The following is a 20932-nucleotide window of genomic DNA, read 5'->3' on the forward strand; positions in this document are numbered from 1 at the left end:
GGGAGGGGAGGGATGACAGGGGGAATCCGAGAGATGAAAAAGAAGAGGTGGTCCAGGTGTTCACCTCACAGCTGTATGTTCAGTTGCAGCACACAGAATACAGAATCATCAGATGCACATTTTTCTCAGATTACACAGGTTCTGCCCCATACAAGACCTTAAAAGCAAACCCGCTTTTATTGACACTCAAAAAGTGTTAAAGGGCACTGAAAACGTGACATTTTAAGCACAATTTCCCTTTCAAAACACCACACCTCAATGCAAACGCCAACAAGCCCTCTTCATTTTTCCAGATCCGTCTGGTTCTAGTCAAACATGTGGAAGCTATCTGATGTATCCTCATGGCAGGGTTAAAGAGAGAGCTACGCTGCACGAGAAGCAGAAGGAAAAACAAGCAACAAGAAAAACACTGACCTTCAAAGTCTGATATGATCCCTTCCAAGTGAGCGTTGACAGTGGAATCAGACATTTTTGGGAAGAATGTATGTGAGGGAGAGAGTGGTAGAGAGAGGGAGCAAGATTCCCTTTTACCCCAGCAAGGAAGGTCTTCCTGAGCCGCCGCCGCAGTCCCGCTTTTAAACAAATCCCAAATTAGGAGCCCGTGCAGCTGAGAGGAGGGGAGGTTACACGGAAAAAGAAAAAAAAACAACAAGAGTTAAGCTGCTTGATCTCCTCTATCTCCACTCTCTTTACTACAGCAGCAACTTATTTTTCCTTTTCTCCTCCTTCTCAACTTCCAGAGCTTGGAATGACACCCACCACCTCCAACCACCCTCCTCCCTCTCGCTCTTTCCCTCTTCTAGCTCACTGCCTTCCCTCCCCCCTTTTTTTACTTCTCTTCATATACTCTCCCTTTCTGCAGGCCTCCTTCTTTCTGCAAAGACACTCTTTTTCAAGGCAGCTCATATCATCCGCATCCTATCAAGATCACATGACTAAGCACACTGTTCCACCATAGTTTTGCATCAAACAGACACACATTAGAATGAACCTCTGTTTATCTTACTGTGGGTGGAGTGTAAAAAAAGGCTGTAGTGGATCCAGAAGCCCAGTTTGGGCTAATACGGTCAAGGCCCGCTCATACAAGCGTTGAGTGCACAATCTGGAGACACACATCAATAAATGAGTCCCGTAATGACTTAATGACTGCGTGAATGAGTGTTTGTGTGTGGGGGAAGACGTGGGAAGGAGTGGACAGTGTGTGTGTGTTCTCTGTGTGTCTGAAGGAAGGTGGGTGCTGGGGGATGTTTGCTATGTTTTTTTCAATGAATGTATGTCAAGAATGCAGTGTGATTATCCGCAAGTCTCAAGCAAGTTTAACTGAAACTGATGATGCACAACCACCTCTGGCTTTGATTTGTTACCTAAGACGTGCATCGCTTTGAGTTTCATCACACACCTCATGCTGCTTCACCAGACTCAAGCTCATAATGAAATGACAACTACCAGAAGGACTCTGAGCCCTTCATTACTAATGATTGTAAATGATGATGGTGAAGGAGGAAGATTTTTAGGCAAAAAACTCTCCAGGTGGGTCTGGCATGAAACACAGGATTAATATGTGGAAAAGTGCAAGAAGAAAGATGCATTCTTTTCAGATTTTCTTAGATATAAAAATCAGAATAATGTTACATACATGTGTAGTGGACATAACTGTGAAACTGCTGGAATAAAGCCATATGATATGTTATTAGCAGTTTGCCAGGTAGACAGAAACATGTGGAAGAAGGGGCTCTGCTCAGATAAGACCACAATCAAACTTTTGGCCTACAAGCTGTTGGCAGCATCACACTGTGGGGATGCTATTCTTCAGCAGGGACAGGGAAGCTGGTCAGAGTTGAAAGAAGCTGGAGGGAGCTAAAAACTGGGCAAACTGTGAAGTAAACCTGTTAGAGGCTGCAAAAGATTTGACAGTGGAGGTGGAGTTTTACCTTCCTGCAAGACAATGACCCTAAATAGCCAGAGGTACAATGGAATGGTTCAGATCAAAGCATAGACAGGTGTTAGAATAGCCTAGTCAAAGTCCTCACCTAAATCAAAACCCCTAAATAATCTTGCCATAGATTTGTAATCTGTGGCAAGATGTGTAAATTAATATTCAGACCATTTCTGTATCCAATCTGACTGAACTTGAGCTCTTTTTGTGAAGAAGAATGAGCAAAATGTTCAATGTGGAGAATGAAGCTAGCAGAGGCATACCCCTAAGACGTGCATCGCTTTGAATTTCATCACACACCTCATGCTGCTTCACCAGACTCAAGCTCATAATGAAATGACAACTACCAGAAGGACTCTGAGCCCTTCGTTACTAATGATTGTAAATGATGATGGTGAAGGAGTAAGATTTTTAGGCAAAAAACTCTCCAGGTTGGTCTGGCATGAAACACAGGATTAATATGTGGAAAAGCATGGTGAAGGATATTTGATGCTGTGGTTCTGTTTCTCTTCTAAAGACATTGAGAACCTTTTTGGACTTCATGGACGTCCCCCCTCTCTAATAAACCAGGGCATTTGAAATAAAAATTAAGAGAACAATGATCCAAAGCAGACAGCGGAAAACAATAGAGAAATGCTTCACCCACATGGTCACCACAGTCCCAAGACATTTTCTTTAAATTCCAGAACAAGGAACAACATACACATGTTTTTCAAACATATGTTTTTCATACAAATGAAAAATGTGTATTGAAATAAATTAAGACAAATTATACTTGAAATTATTTGGGTTTAAGTTGCAGGTAATTTATTATATCTAAAAGAAGCAGAATGAGTTTATATTACCTGCAGTAGCTGCACTCATGCCTAGGATTTCCCCCCTGATTGCTTGAGAATATGTCTTGAACCCTCACAGCAAACTTGCTGTTTACAGTGGTATCAAAGTTTGTACATTTTGTTTACTTAAGTATATATACTGATCATTAACACACAAACCAAAACACTGACTCTGAGCATAGATAAAAGTATTTACTGTACTTAAACATTGAGTCTGAGGTTACTGTTCCACCACATTTCACTGAAGCTGAACTGGGCAAAGTATGAAATCTACAAAGAAACCTTTATCGTCAGTGGCCACATCTGGCTAACACAGATATCACAAAAGGTCAGTCCCAGATACCACACAAACATTTTGACAACATCAAGGCTTTATCCTTTACTGGCATTCACTCTCTCAGTCATATCTCCCCATTCAGATGGAAAAACATCTGTAGCAAACAAATATGTTTGCTTCTCTCACAAAAACCTAACTTCCGCCGGCAGAGGTCAGCGTTGTACCAATATGTCAAACCTTTCATTGTGATAATACAGTTTCAATGGTAGCAGTGGCACTACAGTATTTAATCTGCAAATAGCTGAAGATGGAAACATCAGGAGAATGTTGCCCCAGACACACCCTCGACCCAAACAGCACGTCCTGTCAAACACGTGTGTGGGAGATTCCTTCACCATGCTACAAACACCCAGAAACACAGAGAGACACACATCCAGATACAGAGCCTTCCAAGATTAACCAAAGTTCTTTAACTTTGTTGCATTTGTCATGTTTCACCTATAAACTTCATTTTATTTTACTGGAATTTTTATGTGATAGATCAACACAAAGATCTGTATATTTGGGGATTTTTCCCCCTGGATGAGGAATCCGTGCCCCAGTCTAAAATCCTTAGTGGTCTTGAATAGGTTTTCTTCCAGGACTGCCCTGTATATTAAAGGTTAGAGTCCACAACTAATAGTTGTCGTGTCGACAGATTGTTCCACCTGAGCTATCGATCTCTGCAGCTCCTCCAGAGTGGCCCTAGGTCTATTGACAGGTTCTCTGAAATAGTGCTCTCCTTGCTGGATCTGTCAGTTAAGGAAGATGGGCATGTCTTTGTAGGTTTCCAGTTGTGCTATTTTTCTATTTAATGATGATGGATTGAACAGTGCTCTGTGAGATGTTCACAGCTTGTAAAAGTTGTTTTATAACCTAATCATGTTTTAAATTTCTCCACAACTTTTTCCCTGATCTGTCACTTCACCTGTTCACTGGTCTTCATGATGCTGTTTGTTCTCTAATGTTCTCTAACAAACCTTTGAGTGTCATGTTTTAGTAGTGAAGGACTCAATTGCAGAGCAGAACAGAAATCTGGTTGAATACTTTAATAGTAAAAATAGAAAAAACGTCAAAAAACTTGTCATTCACAAAAAGGTGAAGCAGACAGCTCTGGAAGCATGGAGGGCAACAAAACAACAGGGAGCATGAGTTCATCAGAAGGAACAAATGAGGAACAAAGAGAATCAGTAAGTATCACTGAGGCAGGGGTAGAGAAATGACAGGCCAACCAGATGAGTTAATCAGAGGGAATGAGTTGCAGCTGAGGCAGAGAGAAAGCAGAGCAGAAACACAAAGAGATCTAGGGAAGTATCTAACAGAGAACATGCCAAATGTATTTAGAGCAGAACATGTGAATAAACTAGTGTTACAAGATATTACTAACAATAATGAACACAGAGAAAACAAGAAAATAATGAAAATAACAGAAAATCAAAACTCAAACACTCAAGGCCCATGAGACAGACTATGTTTACAAGGTGATTTTTGAACTGGATTTTAATTAGAATTATCAGAGTATAAAGGGCTGAATAAAATATGCAAGCCATGCTTTCCAGATTGTTATTTGTGAAAGATTTCAAGAAACAAAAATGAGTTTGTTTCCACTTCACATCTCTGTGCTGTCTTGTGATGGCATTTACATGAAGAAATCAAATAAAAGTCACAGACACAGTTTGTGGCTGTAAATAAAAATGTGAAGAAGTTCAAGGGGTATGGATGCTTTTTAGTAACTATGTGCACAGAAAATGCTTGCACAAGAACTTGCATGAATGCTGTGCACAGCATCAAACCAATTCACTTAAAGAAAAATATTGTTGTGGCATAATGCAGTTTTTTTGCCACAAATTGAACCAATCAAACTTTAGTCTCAGTCTAATTGTGACTAAGCTAAGGAAAAGTGTACATTCACACACAGCAATTTAGATCTATGCTACATATTCTTGCAAGCCCCAGCACGTCCACAGAGTGCTAATCCAATCCTCTGTAGCAACTGTCACACTGGGAGAGGACTGGGATGTATTTTACCCAGAAAGGTGCTTCATTCATATCACTGCATGCATGCATTGTATTCATGCCATGTTGTGAATATGTGTGGCACTGGCAGCCAAACCTGCATTACCATTTTCATTATTATATCAATATCTTCAATTCATACCTAAATTAGTTTAGAAATGGGGGATTTATTGTTTTATAATGTATACAGATAGGCAGCTGCTGGTGTCAAGTTGCACAGCAGCATACAGATGAAGAGAGACAGAGACAGCCGCCTGCTGCTTAATGTAACCCAGAGAGCTACCACCACCCCAAAGTGGACCTTGGCCTTCCAGTAGGTGAAAAATGAGAGGACTTGGAGTGGGTGGAGAAGAGGATAACTTCTATAAACGGATGCCAGGCTAGTGTGCCAGTTGTTAGGGCAATGCTAGGGCAACAAATTACAAATGTCGACAGTTGATCTCCAGAGACATAAACATAAGCAAAGGCACACAAATGAAAAGCCGGAGCAGATCCAAATGCCTAGAGGCATGGTGGTCACCTCCGTAGTAGTCCTGTCTGTGCCATTAAACAGACACTCTGCAAACTACAATTGTAAAAATGCCTGTTTCTTGTGAAAATCTAGATGTAGATATGGAAAAAAAAAAACTAAAGAAAGTTTCACATGTATTGTATTTGTATTGTATTTTATTGGGATATCATGTGAGTACCCCAAAAAAGTGGCACATAACTGTGAAGTGCAAGAAGAAAGATGCATTCTTTTCAGATTTTCTTAGATATAAAAATCAGAATAATGTTACATACATGTGTAGTGGACATAACTGTGAAACTGCTGGAATAAAGCCATATGATATGTTATTAGCAGTTTGCCAGGTAGACAGAAACATGTGGAAGAAGGGGCTCTGCTCAGATAAGACCACAATCGAACTTTTGGCCTACAAGCTGTTGGCAGCATCACACTGTTGGGATGCTATTCTTCAGCAGGGACAGGGAAGCTGGTCAGAGTTGAAAGAAGCTGGAGGGAGCTAAAAACTGGGCAAACTGTGAAGTAAACCTGTTAGAGGCTGCAAAAGATTTGACAGTGGAGGTGGAGTTTTACCTTCCTGCAAGACAATGAACCTAAATAGCCAGAGGTACAATGGAATGGTTCAGATCAAAGCATAGACAGGTGTTAGAATAGCCTAGTCAAAGTCCTCACCTAAATCAAACCCCTAAATAATCTTGCCATAGATTTGCAATCTGTGGCAAGATGTGTAAATTAACATTCAGACCATTTCTGTATCCAATCTGACTGAACTTGAGCTCTTTTTGTGAAGAAGAATGAGCAAAATGTTCAATGTGGAGAATGAAGCTAGCAGAGGCATACCCCTAAGGATTTGCAGCTGTAACTGCAGAGAAGGGTGATTCTTATTGACTAATGTTTGCTGAATAAAAATACACAACACTATTTTATTTGTAAAAACAAATTAAAAAATAAATCCATGTGTCAGTTTTCTTCCCCCATCAAGTAAAACCTCCATAAAATACACTGAAGCATGTGGTGGTAGTGTGAAAAAAAGGGTATGAAGACTTTTGCAAGGTGCTCTATAAAAATGCCCTTTACTTAAAAAACAGATGTAAAAACAGGACACTGGTTTATTAGGAGAGGTTTAGCTCAACACAAAGAGGAATGTCATTGCTAAAAGTTTTAATTTAGTAAAAGGACAAGGTTGACAAGCATCGTCTCCAACCTTAATCTTTCTTTTTTTGTCTTAATAAATATAATAATAATAAATAACTTTTTGGAGAACATTTTCTTAAACCATTATTTTTCAGTTTTATAATCATGTGAGTTTCATTTAACAATGTCTCAATCTCAGAAAGTGGTTGTTATTTTCAACGTAAGCAGCACCGGCAACAGAGGAAACTCCAGCTTCCTGCTGCGTTCATCCAAAAACAACAAAAGCTTTGTTGGCCTCAAAGTGAAAAACTCACCCGTGAGTCATTCTTTACCAAGCGGCCCCATCTGGAGTCAGTAAAAACTCTGAATGGTGGTGAGTGTATTAATTATGTGCGCTTATTTGCAGATGCATGTATAAATTAGATTTGACAAACTATCATCTCAGTTTACATGGTAACCCCCATAATAAACAGACCTGAAGGAGGAGAGTGAGAAAAGGCGGGAAGGAATGCAGGGAAAAGGTGTGCAGATGCCTTTCCAGGTGCAAGAAGGAAAATAAGATGTATTTAAAGAGAGAGGAAGATATTAGGTGACTCTGAACCTCTGCCTCTTTAATAGAAACCTGGAGAAGAGAATATGTGCATGATGTGTGAGAAACACACACAGAGAGCGAGCATGACTAATGAGAGAAGCAGCGCAGCCAGTTTAAACCCCAGAAGAGACATTTCTGGCTTTTAATTTGGTGCAGCAGTGTGCAGCTGAATGTGGGAATAAACCGAAGAGATATCCCCACAGTGAGGATCTGCAACAGTCTGACATGTAAAACATTCACGTTATACAGTCAATGTACAGGGATAGATTTATCTACTGAATTGTAACGGTAGGAGAGGCATCAACAGGCTCTAAATGCTGCAGAAACATCCTCCCCGCCCCCACCTGAGGCTTCAAAACCCACATGGCCAAGTAGCTTTATCTTAAATACAGTCACAGCTGTGAGGACAGCAGCTGCTCTAACCCAAATGTTAAACATCAGCACCCAGCCAGGCTTTATCTAATGGGAACACCTGTTGGAAACTGCGCGACTGCACTGCATGCACACATACACACGATGGCATATCATTCAACAGTTTTTACTCTGTTGTTTTATTTGCATAATGTGACACACATACACACACAAGCTGCAGCCTTGCACGTGTGTATCTCAAGCATGGGCTAGGGAGGAATACTCAGTGCAGCTGTCCATGAGCAGAGATGAATCCCAGTTGGCCTTACTTTCTCCCACCATCCTCTTCCACTATTCTCTCACGGGCAACAGCACTGTCTAAAATTATGAAGCCAACATTTTTGCTGTCTTCCCTGTTCTTGCCAGTGCAGATGCACATTGGTCTATTCATCGTGAATAGAAAATGAACCAAAAGAAAACGCAATTTATGCCTCCAAGGTGGAAGCAGTCTTCAAATGAACATGCAAGGCAGGAAAACAATGCTTGGTCTCAAAGGATTTCAGGTGTAAAGGGTTATTTTGTAAAGAGCAACATAACGTTGACTTGCTCAACTCGGCACCTCCACCTGCTGGGTGAGGAATATATTACATATTAAATAAAAAAATTGCTCTTAGTGAATATATGAGACTTTGCTGCTGCTCTAACAGTCATAACACTGACATTTCGATGAGACTCTGACTGCGGCTGTGTCATATGAATCGCTCGTCAGCTGACCCCGCTGAGACTGGAAATTAATGAGACACATCAGCCCCTTCATGCTCTGTTCACACTCATTGTGGTTCATGCTGGGCTTTTTCCACTGAAAAACACAACTGCCGTTGATTCATGTTGGGGGAAAAAAAACGTGCGCAGGAAACAAATGAAGCCTTGCAAGCCAGCATGGACACAAGAGTCAAAGGAACATAACGGATTAGTATGAGGAGCATTGATTTAGCCGACGCAGATGGTACAGAGAGGTGCCAATGACATCTCCACAAAAAGTGGAAAGGAAAAAGGAAACATGCAATAACAAACAATACTAAAAATGTTTACTGATAAACAGGTTTCCTGAAGTGGTCAGAAATGGTCAGATTTTCTAAGTTTTATTGAAAATTCAAATGGAGGGGGGGCTTTATTGTTCATTTGTAATTTTGAAAAAGCCCCTTACAATAAACTTAATATATTCAACATTTGTAACATCTGCTTTATGTCCTGTCCTGGTTTAAAGATTCTAATAACCAAAAACTGTTTGATGTGTAAAACCTATTGTGACTTGCAAAAGTGTTCACACCCCTTTAACTTTCGCACATTTAATGTACTTTAATGTAATCTCTGAGATGGTTGTGCAAAATTGTGACATAGAAGGAAAATGATACCTGGGTCCAAAATTTAGCAAATGTCCTCTTCACTGTGATCCCCCTAAATAAAATCCACTGCAACAAAATTGCCCTCATTACAACATTAGTGAATAGGCAGCATCACGAAGACCAAGGATCACAGCGGGCAGATAAAGGATAAAGTTATGAAATAGTTTCAAGCAGGGTTATTTTATAAAACAATATCCCAAGCTTTGAACATCTAACAGAGAACTGTTCAATCCATCATGGAAGGACTATGGCACAACAGCAGACCTGCTAACACATGGTTCTCCATCTAAACTGGAAGAACAAGTAAGGAGATTATTAATCAAAGAAGCAGTTAGGAGGCCTATTGTTATTTTGGAGGAGTTGCAGACATCTATAGCATAAATATAAGAATCTGTTCATGAAAGATTGAAAAGAAAGAAAAAAAAAAGAAACAAACAAACAAAGCCAGGTCTTAATGGAAGAAAGCCATAAGAACGTCCTTTTGAAGTTTGGAAAAAGCCATGCAGGGGACACAGCAGATACATTTTATTGCCAAAAGTATTTGTCTGCCTACTTTAATATGTACATGAACTTTGATGACATCCTATTTTTAATCTATAAACTTCATGGACCCACTGTTGCCAGCAATTGCAAATTTAACTATTCTGTAAACATCTTCCACAAGGTTTGGGAGTGTGTTTATAATTAGATGAAAAACCAGAATTGCAGCCTTCACTCTAATTCATCCTACAGGTGTTCCAGAAGGTTGAGGTCAGGACTCTGTGCAGGCCAGTCAAGTCCACACCGAGCTTTATAAACCTGCAGCCATGGAAGTGTTCGGAACACTGGAATTCAGGGATATGGTGGTGTGACCCAATATTTTTGCCAATATATTGGTGAGATGAAACCAAATGTTCCTTTTTTGCCTACATGCAAAACATTATGTGTGGTAGAAACACACACATATGCTGTACCATTCACCACAGATATGTCCAAGTCCTGTAAAATGTTTCTTTTTTTAATGGTACCTTGCAATAACGTGTTTTTGAACATCACCCTGAACACACTATCCTCAAGACAAAACATGGAGGAGGCAGCATTGTGCTGTGTGATGCTTTTTTTCAGCAGGGAAAGGAAATCTGGTCAGGGTATTTGATGGGTAGATGGAAAAAGCTAAATACAGGCGATCCAAGAAGAACACTGTTAGAGGCTTGAGACTAAGGAGGAGGTTCACCTGTAGTCAGAGCTACAATTCAGTGGTTTAGATCAGTACATATACATGTGTTCAAATGGTCCAGTCAAAGTCCAGACTCTGCTCAGATACTTTCATATTCTGACCAGGCCTAAAAAAATTTAGGAAAGAAGTAAGAGCAAAAACTGCAGGGAAAGATTGTTCAAAAAAACAATGACTCAGGGAGTCTGAATTCAAATGCATGCCACACTTTTCAGAGTTTTAAGTGAAAAAAAAAACAAACGATGTTCTTCATCTTCCACAGGTGTGTCCTACTTTATGTAGTTTGTGAATGTAATATTACAAAATGTAAAAAGGCTTAGTGAAATTAAAACCTTTGGAGGACACTATATCGGACCAGAAGAAACATGTCTTCATAGATGACTCAAAACAGTATGTTAGTTGTTGTCGAGGTAAGAGAGGAGGTGAAGAGATAGATAGATAGATAGATAGATAGATAGATAGATAGATAGATAGATAGATAGATAGATAGATAGATAGATAGATAGATAGATAGATAGATAGATAGATAGATAGATAGATAGATAGATAGATAGATAGATAGATAGATAGATAGATAGATAGATAGATAGATAGATAGATAGATAGATAGATAGATAGATAGATAGATAGATAGATAGATAGATAGATAGATAGATAGATAGATAGATAGATAGATAGATAGATAGATAGATAGATAGATAGATAGATAGATAGATAGATAGATAGATAGATAGATAGATAGATAGATAGATAGATAGATAGATAGATAGATAGATAGATAGATAGATAGATAGAAAGAGAAACAGTAACAGATCTGTCCGTCCGTCCGTCCGTCTGTCTGTCTATCTATCTATTGCTGTGAAGTCCCCCCCAAAGACCATCCTAGGGGAAACACTGGAGGGGTACCCATGGTATAGCAAAATGGTTCAGGGGATACACAAGTTGAAAAAGGTTGGGAACCACTGTTGTACAGAATGAGAGCAATCATTGTTTTCCCTTGCTTAAAGCAGCATATATATTTGAAGCTGAATGTTTCTCAGAAAGAGCAGGCTACCATGAATACACCGGGGTGTTTGTGTCAGTTGTCTGTAAACCCACAGGATGGATGCATAACAGATATATAGTCTGAAATAACGCTATGAACGCTTCATGTTGATAACATACACAAAATTTCAGGGCTGAGTGTCAAATATCAGAGGTGCAGAGAGGCTTCCTCACAGCATCGTGTCCAGGATTACACCACCTGTTGTCAGCAAGCTCTGTACTTCCTCCTCCTTTGCTCTAACTGCTCCGTTTGCTGTCCCCTGTCTGCCCACATGCCCTGAAATCATGATGACAAATGTCCCAACAGACGTGTCTCAATGAGATCAATCACTCACACAGTAGATTTTGTAGCTTTGTCTTTTACATCTCATCCACTTTGGTTGCCACGGCACCCCAGTATATACAGCAAAGAGACTCAAGGAACAGCAAGCAGGATGCATTGACCTCTAGCCGTAAAATTGCAGATTGCAACCAAGTGAAAACCATGCCTTGCCTTGCTTTTCCAAGCAAACAAAAGAATTATAGGGTACAGGAGAAACATAGTGGTAGAACATGGCAGACTTGTGTCAAAAAGACTTGTGTCACCTGCAGATCAAAGAAGCCTATTAAAAATAAACCAAAACACTGTTTTGTTTCTCAATGACTGAAAATCAACCGCATAAACTGGCCTAAATTTAAATTTGCACACACATACGCAAAGACATCACCATGCCAGCAAACCATGTACATTACGTGTTGGAAAATATAAACAAAGTAATGCTTTAGTAAATAGTAAAAACCAGGGGGAAACATACATAAAACTGTAATGACTGCCTGCAGACCCTTGGAGGAAGTACCTGGAAATAAGGGGCCACATTTGACACAACCTGGAGGTGCTAGAAGCTGTTAAGTCACACATAAAACCTCCCAGATGACTTTAGCACAATGTACAACACACATAATGACACATATAGACACACATACACACTGACAAATATTTCTGAGAGTTTTTTTTAAGTCAGCACTTTGACTGGCTGCTTTGGAACTCTATGCCTCATTAACTAAGGGAGAGCCTGACTGAAGGCAAAAGTAGGTTAAAAAGCCACATGAGACAAGAGTAGTACTGTTTGAACAGTGCCCTTTCCTGTTTTCACACCAAGGAAAAATGAGGGAGAAGTAGAAAGGTTTGGAAAGAATGTGATGTTTTGTGTCACTTCAGCAGAGCTGGATTTTTTAAAATCCAAAAAAGTGAGACAATATATGTTTATAAGAGAAAATAATAATTGTAATTCACCCGTAAAGGAAGATATAGAGGAGAGTGAAAAGCTAGAAAAGGTTGCAAATCTGGCAGTTAAATCCCAATGCTGCTACAAAAGCTTTGCAAAGCTTCCAGATCCTAACCCCCCAAAAAACATGCAGTCAGCAAACAGGCCAAAATGAGCAAGTGGAAAATACCACAGAGGGGGGATAACAGGCGGCAAGAAAAAATTGTCTTGGTTGCAGAAAGGAGTCGATCTAACTACACCAAAAGGAGAAGTTTGAGCTAATCCCGGCGGAGAGCGTATTGAATTTGTCTTACCTGAAAATTTGTCCCCCTCCATGACGGGATTGCTCCCTCCACAGCCACATGTAGTCTCTGCTCTTTCACTCCTCTCTCTCTCTCTCTCCCCCCTTCCCTCCCAACTTTTTTTAGACTTCCCTCCTCTGCAGTTAGTCGCTCCCTCTCTTTTTCCCTCACTGGGTTCCTTTTTCCTCCTCCTCTCATTCTCTCTTTCCTTTCTGGCTCTTGGTTCTCTCTCCCTCCTGGCTTTGTTTCGTTCCCTGCTAATGAATTCAGAATTACGGCATCCCCATGTGCTGATGATATGTTGCATTTGCAGACTTCTCTTTCCGATCTATCCACAATACTGAAGCTGTATTGTAAGTGGAAAATAGAAACCATTAGCTCTGCCATGTGACATGGACGGGCTCTTGTTGGGCGAAAATAACCTGCAGGACAAGAAAACTTTTCAATTCCTTGTGTTAAAATCCTGAGATTCATTTGATACCAACTGTGCTCTTGTCAAATCCAAAAGCAAGTTTCCTCATGATATTATGGATACAGCTCTGCCATGGAAGACGACAGCCTGCTGAAATAATACTGGAGTCAGATGGAAAACGGCAAAAATAAGTATTAAAAAAGAAAAACTTCCCAGAAATGTTTGAAGAGTCAACATAGAAGAGAAAGCAAGTCCATATTCCCAGCAAGGATGGATGAAACAAAAAGAGAAAGAGCGTGAGACATTTGAACTGTGGTGAAATGTCAGCCCTTCGCTCCGAAATGTGTGTTCAGGAAACTGAGATGACCTCTGACTGTTGGCACGTCCCTCACACTGCGCCTGGGGTCAGAGGTCACACGGCAAGCGTCCAAGCTCTGATAGAGAGCTCAAACACACTCAGACATGTCAGTCTGCTGTCTTGCGCAACCCCACCAACTGGCTGCATATGTTTGGTAGAATTGTGTTTGATATTTCATTTTGTGATATTTTTATACATAGTATATCTTCAGCTTCATCTTCATCTAGAGAGTATGGTTGGTTTAACCCCTTTCGAGTCGGTGGCTCCATAAGTACATGAGATTGCCTTCAAAACATTAACGTTTAAAAGATAAAATCAAATTTTCAATACCATTGAGCCAAAATGGCCTCTAGTTTCTCTTCTTTTGATTGACACCTATTCTGACCAATTTCAACCTATGGCCTCTCCAGATCCTATCATTTCCACCATATCTGGTCTCTTGATACAAGTCCCACCAATTCTCACACATACAGCTGTGGCCTATCAGCTTTGACGCTGATTCTGATGCTACAGGCGTGTAGCCAGTGAAAATCCTGTCTTAAAACATACAACAAAAATACAGGAAGGGGAGCCAAACTCGAAGCCAGCTTCTAAAAACAGACGTGTTAACAGTGGGTTTTTTGTGTGCCCTCAGCACGTAATTGTGCATCTAGCATTACTGGATTTTGGAGTGTTTTACCAAACAAACAATGGCAAAATATTTTGTTAAAAGTAGCTAAACTCCTGATGAGAACGGAGAGGAACTTTTCAGAGGTGGACCGACTCTCATTTTTGGTGACTGGGCCAAGGAAGACTTGGAAGGAGAGGATTTTATCCTTCACCAGCAAGTGGAAACTTGTATGTATAGTTATGGTTTGTTTATATGTTGTTTAGCAAATAAATACTATTTTAAAATAATCAAATAAATACAGTGTGTCTTCAAGCACACGATGGGGAGTTTTTGTGTTTACCTGTGTGTGTGTGTGTGTGTGTGTGTGTGTGTGTGTGTGTGTGTGTGTGTGTGTGTGTGTGCGCGCATAAGGGATAGAGAGATGCTTTGCTTACCCGTGTAACGTTATACAAGACCTTGTTTAACCACTTTTTGAACGTTTACTTTGCTGTATGACTGTATTGCCCCTTTTCCATGGGCTCTACTTTGCCAGGCTTCACTCCACTCAGCCCGTTTTCCATTTCTATTACTAGCTTTTCCGGTCCAAAACTGGCTTTTTTTGGTACCTTTTTGGCAGCAGGTCCCATCTTCGGTGGCAGCTCGATGGAGAGATGAGAAAAGAGAAAGTGTTCGCAGAGGTAGTGGAGAGTATTAAAAATATAAAGGACCATGACGGCCGCAGCAGGTGAAGTTCTGGATGCCATTTATGGCCATTGTCCTGCGAGATGTGGACGGGAGGGTGATCTGGTCTCAACCTTAATGTCGGAGGACATGATGTGCAGCAGTGAGTGTGTAGCTGAAAGCTAGATGAGAGACCCACCTCCAGCCGTAAATGGAAACACTACAGGTTTTGTCCCAAGCAAGGCAAGGTCAAGCGGAGTGGAGCTGGACTTGTAAATGGAAAAGAAGCATATGTTGAAAGAATCCCGGAATTACAGCCTTTTGAAGTTCATATGTAGAGGTGTTTTCTATACTGGCCATTTCGGAAAATACAAGGACATTACCACAGAAAACCTCTCCAGAAGACTTTTTTCTTCTTCTTTTTTTGCTATTTATATCAAATTTGAACTTATAGCAGGTAGGACTTGTATCAAATGTCTCATTTGATTTCAGAGTTCATACCTTTAGCCCTACAAATATAGTTACATAAGAACAAAATATCCAGATAGAACAAATTTACATTTCAGTATAATCCATGTTTTACAACTACAAAATAGTAGAAGTTAAAATAGCATTAACTGTTCAGCTTTAATATTCAGAGTGTCAGTCAGTCATCATCAGTCATTTTCTACCGCTTATTCCATAGTGGGTCGCGGGGGAGCTGGTGCCTATCTCCAGCAGTCTATGGGCGAGAGGCGGGGTACACCCTGGACAGGAGTGTTTCCTTTAAAAAGAGACCAAGTTTCTGCAGATGTTTGGTCTCTTTTTAAAGACTTAAAGAACGGCATCTAATTTATGGCATTTAATGTAATTCAAGTACGCATTTTTCAAGCATTTTAGGTGTTTTTGGGGAATTGTTAAGAGGTTAGAAACAGAAAATCTGTACATTAGTGCCCCCAGATGGCCAAACAGCTGTATTTAGAATGATATTAATTATAACACAGGTGGACTCTACTTCTTTTGGTGACTTTTGAAGGTAATTGCTTATTTTATTTAGCAGAATCAAAGTAAAAATGTAATATATGTAAAAAAGTATTCTCTCTTATGCCCTACATTGAGTTGGTCTGTCACATGAAAAAAAACTAATAAATTACATTAAAGTTTGTGGTTGCAGCATAACAAAATGGAAAAATATCAAGGGGCATGAATAGTATTGCAGGACACTGCATATAAAAGTTTCTGCAAGTGTCAGCAAGTGTGATGCTGTCCTTGTCCCCAAAATTATTCCATCAGCCAGACTTTATTTATAAATCACTTTTCCAACAATCAAAAATAAGAAAGTGCCTTTATACAAGTGAAAACAAGAAACTAACATGCAAGCAACCATCAAGAAATGCAAAATATTAATTATCACAAAAATAAAATGTAAAATGAGAAAAATACAGTACAAGTTTATGTTAACAATAGGGTTTGAAATACCAATATATTTAACTTAAAATTAGGGCTGACAGAAAAAAAAAAAAAAATCTATAATTTCAAAAGCATTTTTGATCAAATTAACAATGTAACAGATCACAACAAGAACAAAATAACATAGAAAATGATAAACAGATACATTTAAATATAAAATAAAACTTTATCCAGGCTAAATAAGATCAAGGCTGAAACAATACATTTTAAACTGGCTTATAAACCAGTGAAACCTCTATCTTAGTGTATTTGTGACCAAATGTGCATCTACATTAAAATGTGAGCTGTAAAAAAATCCAGCCACGCATTCAGTTTCAGTATAACAAGTAAGCCGCATTAGGAAATCCCTGCTGCTCTCTCAGCTATTATGTCTGCACAAGAGCTACAAATTGTTATGAAAATCGTGCTAAAGATCTTCTAAAAAAGTTTGGATTGAGAAAGCAGTTTTTACATAGAAATAAATCATGTTGCTCAGTTAAATTGAAGAAGCAACTTGTCCCGGCCACCTTCTTAACTCACAATGACCATGTCGGCATTATTTATCTGAACGCTGCTGTTGGCTCTTTGTAAATGTCAGGTGCTGTTTATCATGGGGCACTGAGATCCATCACAAGATGTAAACCTCTTACTCACCATTGTACTTTATACTTTTTGGTCAACATGCTGATCTTTGCATTGGTTTCTTTAAATGTATAAATCAGTTAATGACCTCATACCAGTACATCTATCTTCCTATATGTCACCTAAACATAGCAACTACAGCTTTTGCTCACTGGCCTCTATTAAATTCAGTATTCCTTTAGTTTATACAGAACTTGGGAAAAGGGTATTTTTTTACAATCCTCCTTTTATTAAAGCTTGACCTGAATCTGTACAGCTTCACTGACCCAAAGGCTTTTAAACATATTAGAGGATATTAGAGAAAGCATCTCTGGATGGCTGCTCCTGGTTTTAATGTTGCATTGATATTGGTTTTATTTTTTCCGTTCATGTCTTCTATAAATTATACTGACTATCTTCTGTTTTAAAATATTATTATTTTGCATGTCTATTTCAAACAAACTGCTCTTAAAAATTAGACGTAGTTTCTCAATAACATTTACCTCCATAAATAAAGGTAAGATAAAAATAAACAAAAACATTGGGCAGCATATTAATGAAGACTTTTAATGTGTTTCTTTGCCAATTTTTGTTATTCATTTGTTACTCATCCTCAGCAAGTGAGACAACATTGGAAATAACTGCAGAACCTGATTTGTGTTTGGACTGTTTTGATCCTGTGGAGCTTCCTGAGTTATCAGAAATATTAGCTTTATCTAAACCTTCAACTTGTATGTTAGACCAACCAAATTATTTAAGGAAGTGTTCCCTCTGATTACCAGACCCATTTTAGGTATGATTAACTATCCTTAGTAAATGGATATGTACCACAGGCTTTTAAAATAGCTGTAATTAAACCTTTACTTGTTATGGTTTGCGAGATATAGGACCGCAGAATGCAGACAAGCAGGCAGCGTGATGGTAAGTGAAAAAGGTTTAATAACAAAAAAACTCACTCACAGCAGGAGGCAGGAACAAAACAACAAACGGGCAGGCAAGACAGGCATGGCATGTGCAAAAAACAAGACTTGATACGAGAAAAATGTTTCCTCGATGACTAACTGAACAGGTGTGTATATGTGGAGTGAAAACCAGGTGGAGCAAGGAGACAGATTAACTTGGAGCAGGTGAACCGAATAAACTTAATTAACAGACAGAACAAAACGTGGCTGCGGCAAAAACAGAGACTCTAATATACAAACAAAACCAAACTTGACAAAACATGAACAAGACTAAAACATGACCAGAAAAATAATAAACAGAACCATGATTCAAAACTTGAGCAGTGAAAAACATATAAGGAAAAAACCCTCTCTTTTCTCTTCCTAGAAGCTACACCTGGCCTGACTCTGTGTCTACCTGTGACACCTTTCTGGAGAGGGGCATCGTCCAAGCTTCTGCTGGCAACAACTTAATGCTCACCCTCTACCGATGATCCACATGGCCCTGTCTTTCAGTGTTTAACCCTTTCTCTCTCCTAGATGTAGCAATTGACTGAGCTTTTACTATAACTAATTATATGTGCTTTCTTTCAGACTCTGTCCTTGAAAACTGGCTCAGAGTTGATCTGTTCTTTCTTTCTAGATGAAATGACTAAAGGAGCTACATCCACTAACATTTACTTTTCCTTCCCATAGAAAGTACTCCTGGATCAGTGCTTCTTTGTTCTTTTTGTGTCTCTGCTCTGTTCTCTCAAACCCCCAGTCGGTCGTGGCAGATGGCCGCTCACACTGAGCCTGGTTCTGCTGGAGGTTTCTTCCTGTTAAAAGAGAGTTTTTCCTCTCCACTGTCGCTACATGCATGCTCAGTATGAGGGATTGCTACAAAGTCAACACCAGTGACTGTCCACTGTCTCTACATGCTCATTCGGGAGGAGTGAATGCTGCAAGTCACTGACTGGATGCAATCTGCTGGGTTTCCTTAGACAGAAAAACTTTTTATCCACTTTGAATAAAAAGCTAACTCTGACTGCACTGTTCAATGATTAGGATTAATTGGAATGTATGTACCTGACTTTTGTGAAGTGCCTTGAGACAACATGTGTTGTGAATTGGCGCTATATAAATAAACTGAATTGAAACTGAATTGAATTGAATTTGCCTCTCATAGGATGTTAAGAATCAGATACCTAATTTTAATGGACCGCTTTAGGAAAAATAACAATAATGTACATTAGCAACCCCAAACGGTCAATCAGGGTGTGGAATTGTGATGAGTATAATGCAAAAGGACAAACCCAAGACAGTGACAAGGACAACATTGTACAAACCAGAAAAAAAAGTGTTGTTTTTCCAAACAACACATTTTTTGCCTCCACAGTGCCAGACTTGTAATCATTAAAGTAATCTTCATTAGTAATTCTCTAGGCTTTAGGGAGCACTTTCAGTTTTGATTTGGACTTGGACTGACCCACTTTTTTATTTGCTATTTGTACCTGACTGTGATAAAATATTGTACAGTGTGTCCTCAGATAAATAAGAAAAAAGAACTGATGAAGAACAAAAAAACAGCTGTCAGGTCTTAAAATCTAGTAACAGTAGATCTGGTAGTTATTTCCTTAAGAAATAAAAATAACAAAAATTAAAGCAGTTTAAAATAACTCATGACACATAGTAAAGGGAAAACAAGTGGGCCTTTAGCTTTGCTTTAAAAACATCGAAAGAGCCTGTCTTACATCCAGAGGAAGACTGTTTCAACAATTAGGTGCCTGAAAATAGGAAGCTTGCTCACCAACAGTCTTATTCCTGACTTTAGGCAGAGCATGGCAGTGCATATGTTCATTATGTGCTGTATCTCTAAGTTGCAACATTCATGCCACAGATTTGTTTTATGTACAAAACAGCTGATGCTGCGTGACTTAGCCAAAAATGAAATGATGTACGCTGCAGTATCAGATGCACAGAAAGGTGATGCTAGTGAGTTATTGGTGTGCTTTTTGCATGCCAAAGCAACTCAAGGCTGATCCTCAACAGTGTGTTAAGTTGTCTGCTTTGTGTAGACACAGTTCAGGGGCCTTTCTTTGTCTGAATGATTTATTGGTCAGGGATAAGTGCCCCACAAACCAACAAAACATTCCTCTGAAATCGGTCAAGTACTGGAATGAAAAGGACAGAAAAAGAAAGAAAGAAAGAGAAGACCAAATAAAACGGAAGAAATGTTGCTCAAGAACACTTTAAAAGATTGCGAGGAGGCCTGGCTCCTCGGAAACAAATTATGAGGAAATGAGGGATGACTCAAGACACAGCACTGTAAATTATGGACTATATGGCAGCACAGTGTTGATATGTAATCTAAATGTAGAGATTACAATAATGGGCTTGTTGTCCCAACTGAAAGACGGTCCTTGCTTCTTGTATTATCAGTTCAAGTTTTAAGCTGTGACATCTCCATCAGTGTGCAAGTTTAAATGTCTTAAGCAGCCTTTGTTCTGGTATAAATATAGAGTTTAAGTAGTCAAACAGCACAAAATGTTTTTGAGTAACATTCAATGAGTAGCAATCATCTAAACTTGATCTGCTGACTCCCAGATGAGAGTTACCATCACAATAAGCAGTGTTTGGCAGCATTGTGTGTGCATGTACTCTATTTGTGACTGCATTAATGAATATTAACAAGCACATGCTTGTGGGCTCAGAAATCTGCTCTGTTGGCAGATGTTTTGCACACACACATCTCGCCAAACCATGCTAACATCCCACAGAAACATGCACGCACACATGGATAGTGGTAACTATCTCAACGTCAGGAAGGCCTGCTGACAGGGAGAGCTTTATCCACAGCTTTAAGCACTTTCTAAAAACTTGTGTGTTATAATAGGCATACATGAGGACTTAAGCTTTCGGGTTTGATGCATCACTTACTTTAGTTCAAGCTTGATGAATCAAAGCCTTGAAATGATTTTCAGTTATATCGTAGTAAAAATAAGCACATTTGTTTACTTAAACACAC

The 20932-nt window shown here is 39.3% G+C and overlaps 1 protein-coding gene across 6 annotated transcripts in view; it reads right to left on the reverse strand.

The window, feature by feature from the left end:
• Positions 1 to 20932, reverse strand: part of LOC124862407 (septin-9-like) — a 111928-nt gene that overhangs the window by 71916 nt on the left and 19080 nt on the right. The window contains exons 1-2 of one of the 6 annotated variants that reach the window (XM_047356296.1): positions 12908 to 13108; positions 532 to 607 (exon numbers count right to left, since the gene is read on the reverse strand). The exons of 1 other annotated variant lie outside the window; for it this stretch is intronic. In XM_047356296.1, the coding sequence (XP_047212252.1) occupies positions 532 to 607; positions 12908 to 13093 (262 nt within the window). In that variant the 5' untranslated portion in view covers positions 13094 to 13108. Of the gene's footprint in view, positions 1 to 414; positions 608 to 12907; positions 13109 to 20932 lie in introns of those variants that run through there. 4 more of the 6 variants (XM_047356295.1, XM_047356298.1, XM_047356299.1 and 1 more) reach the window with 4 other exon arrangements.

Source organism: Girardinichthys multiradiatus, chromosome X (assembly GCF_021462225.1).
Source record: "Girardinichthys multiradiatus isolate DD_20200921_A chromosome X, DD_fGirMul_XY1, whole genome shotgun sequence".
Taxonomy (NCBI): domain Eukaryota; kingdom Metazoa; phylum Chordata; class Actinopteri; order Cyprinodontiformes; family Goodeidae; genus Girardinichthys; species Girardinichthys multiradiatus.